Here is a 1,863-nt window from a genome sequence, read left to right as displayed (position 1 = left end):
AATATGTGACGAGTTGGGAGTGAGAATGGGTTGCCTCCATCCATATTTTCAGTTCCAGGCTGAGTCATTTCTACCTTCTCCTCTCTGTCAACGCTCTCTGGTTTCATTTAAAAGAGTCGATCATCAGATATTGTCCAAGATTAACCTTCAGGGTGGATATAGCTCGCTCACACCGAGGACCTATCCACGTCATCATTTACCCAGAATGCTTTGAATGTACGTCCATGTAATATATTTTTTAACTTTTAGTTTAAAAATGATTAAAACTAAACAGCCTACAGTATTTTTACAGTCTTTATTTTACAGTTAAAATATATGTTTATTAAAGTCAATGTTACAACTAATCACGGATCCCTTTTAAAATGGGACAAAAGTCATATGACTTTTTTTCTTAAATCTTTATAGTCATTGTTAAAAAGTCTCAAATATCTGCACCTTCTGTTTGTGCTCATACTTTCATAACAGACGTCTGTGAGTATTGGCAGCTTTCCAGAATCACAGGGGTTTATTCGTGCAAGAGGGGACTTGTTCTGTTTCTCTTTCAAGACTCATGAAACTCAAGACTCAAGTATAACTCATACTGTGAACTCTATCAACTGTTTATTCTTGTAGTTGTATGCTTTACTGTTTAGACTCAGTTACACGAGGAGTTGATGAACAATCTGTCTAAAATGAAGTCTGTTGGATGCTGGCTCAGGTAATTCTCACATGGCCATCGTCCAGAAGGTGAACAACGAGGGGGAGGGGGATCCTTTCTACGAGGTGCTGGGACTGGTCACCTTAGAGGACGTCATCGAGGAGATCATCAAGTCGGAGATCCTGGATGAGTCTGTCGGCTACCGTGAGTGTCTGAGAGCACGTCAGCTGCTGTCGCTCCTCACGACTTTGTTCAAACCTGCGTCTGGTCTCCCCCTGCAGTGGACAGGAAGGTGAAGCGTCCCCCCGCTCCTCTGGAGATCCCTCTGGAGCCTCGCAGCAGCCACGAAGAGTTTTCCCTTTTCAAGCCTCCTGAGGGAGAACCGAAGATCCGCACGTCGCCGCAGCTGCTGCTGGCCACGCATCGCTTCCTGTCCAGAGGTTTGTGTCAGAACCTTTACAGTCTTCACCTGCAGCGTGTTAGTAACAGTTTAACAACACAATCCTTTTTGTGCTACTGTTGACTTGCAAAATTTAAAGAAAGAAAATTAAGTTTCTAGAAAAATCATGTTCCGTGCCTCAGTTGTAGAGGCGGCAGCCTTGTGGCTGCATGGTTGTTGGTGCTTGTCACGGTGGCCGTCCTTGAACTCAGTGGTGTACACCCCAGGTTATGGACAAACTGAACATCAAGTCCTCGGACCCACCTTCCTCCTTGATGACATAACTGGTAAACAGTACCCCACCTCCACTGAGCACAGTGTTAGTGAAGTGCTGCTTTCTCTGCCTCAGCTGCTGGATGGTTTGCAGAATCTCCTCCTGTGTTGGTGGTTCTTCCACCCTTACTTGGGAATAAACCCCTTTAAAAATACAACCATAGTTGTGACATGGAAAACCAAAAAGTGAACGTAAAGTTCCCTTCATAAACCACTCCTTATACAGTTCAGGACACTGGTGAAAGTCTAGTTTTCAAAGAGATTTGATCAATAAAATACAAAAGAGAAATGAATGAAACGACTGATCGAACCGGCAACCCTCCAGTTACAGAGCTTCTCCCCTAACCACTCCCCCACAGCCGTCCCAATATATCTAAGGCTACGTTCACACTGCAGGCAACTCCGACCCAAATCCGATTTTTTTGACCCATCTGACTCGTATCCGGTTTTTTTACGACAGTCTGAATGAGACAAATCCGATTTTTTCAAATCCGACCCAGGCCGTTTCAGTATG

At 44.3% G+C, this 1,863-nt stretch overlaps 1 protein-coding gene across 1 annotated transcript in view; it reads left to right on the top strand.

Moving 5' to 3' along the window:
• Positions 1-1,863, top strand: part of cnnm3 (cyclin and CBS domain divalent metal cation transport mediator 3) — a gene marked incomplete in the record, with an annotated part of 29,839 nt that overhangs the window by 14,129 nt on the left and 13,847 nt on the right. Inside the window, 2 exon segments of the mRNA XM_014015096.1 lie at positions 698-841; positions 919-1,077. Coding sequence (XP_013870550.1) covers positions 698-841; positions 919-1,077 — 303 coding nt within the window.

This window comes from Austrofundulus limnaeus, unplaced genomic scaffold, assembly GCF_001266775.1.
Source record: "Austrofundulus limnaeus strain Quisiro unplaced genomic scaffold, Austrofundulus_limnaeus-1.0 Scaffold123, whole genome shotgun sequence".
Taxonomy (NCBI): domain Eukaryota; kingdom Metazoa; phylum Chordata; class Actinopteri; order Cyprinodontiformes; family Rivulidae; genus Austrofundulus; species Austrofundulus limnaeus.
The sequence above is the reverse complement of the archived record's forward strand: the minus strand, read 5'-3'. Positions and strand labels throughout refer to the sequence as shown.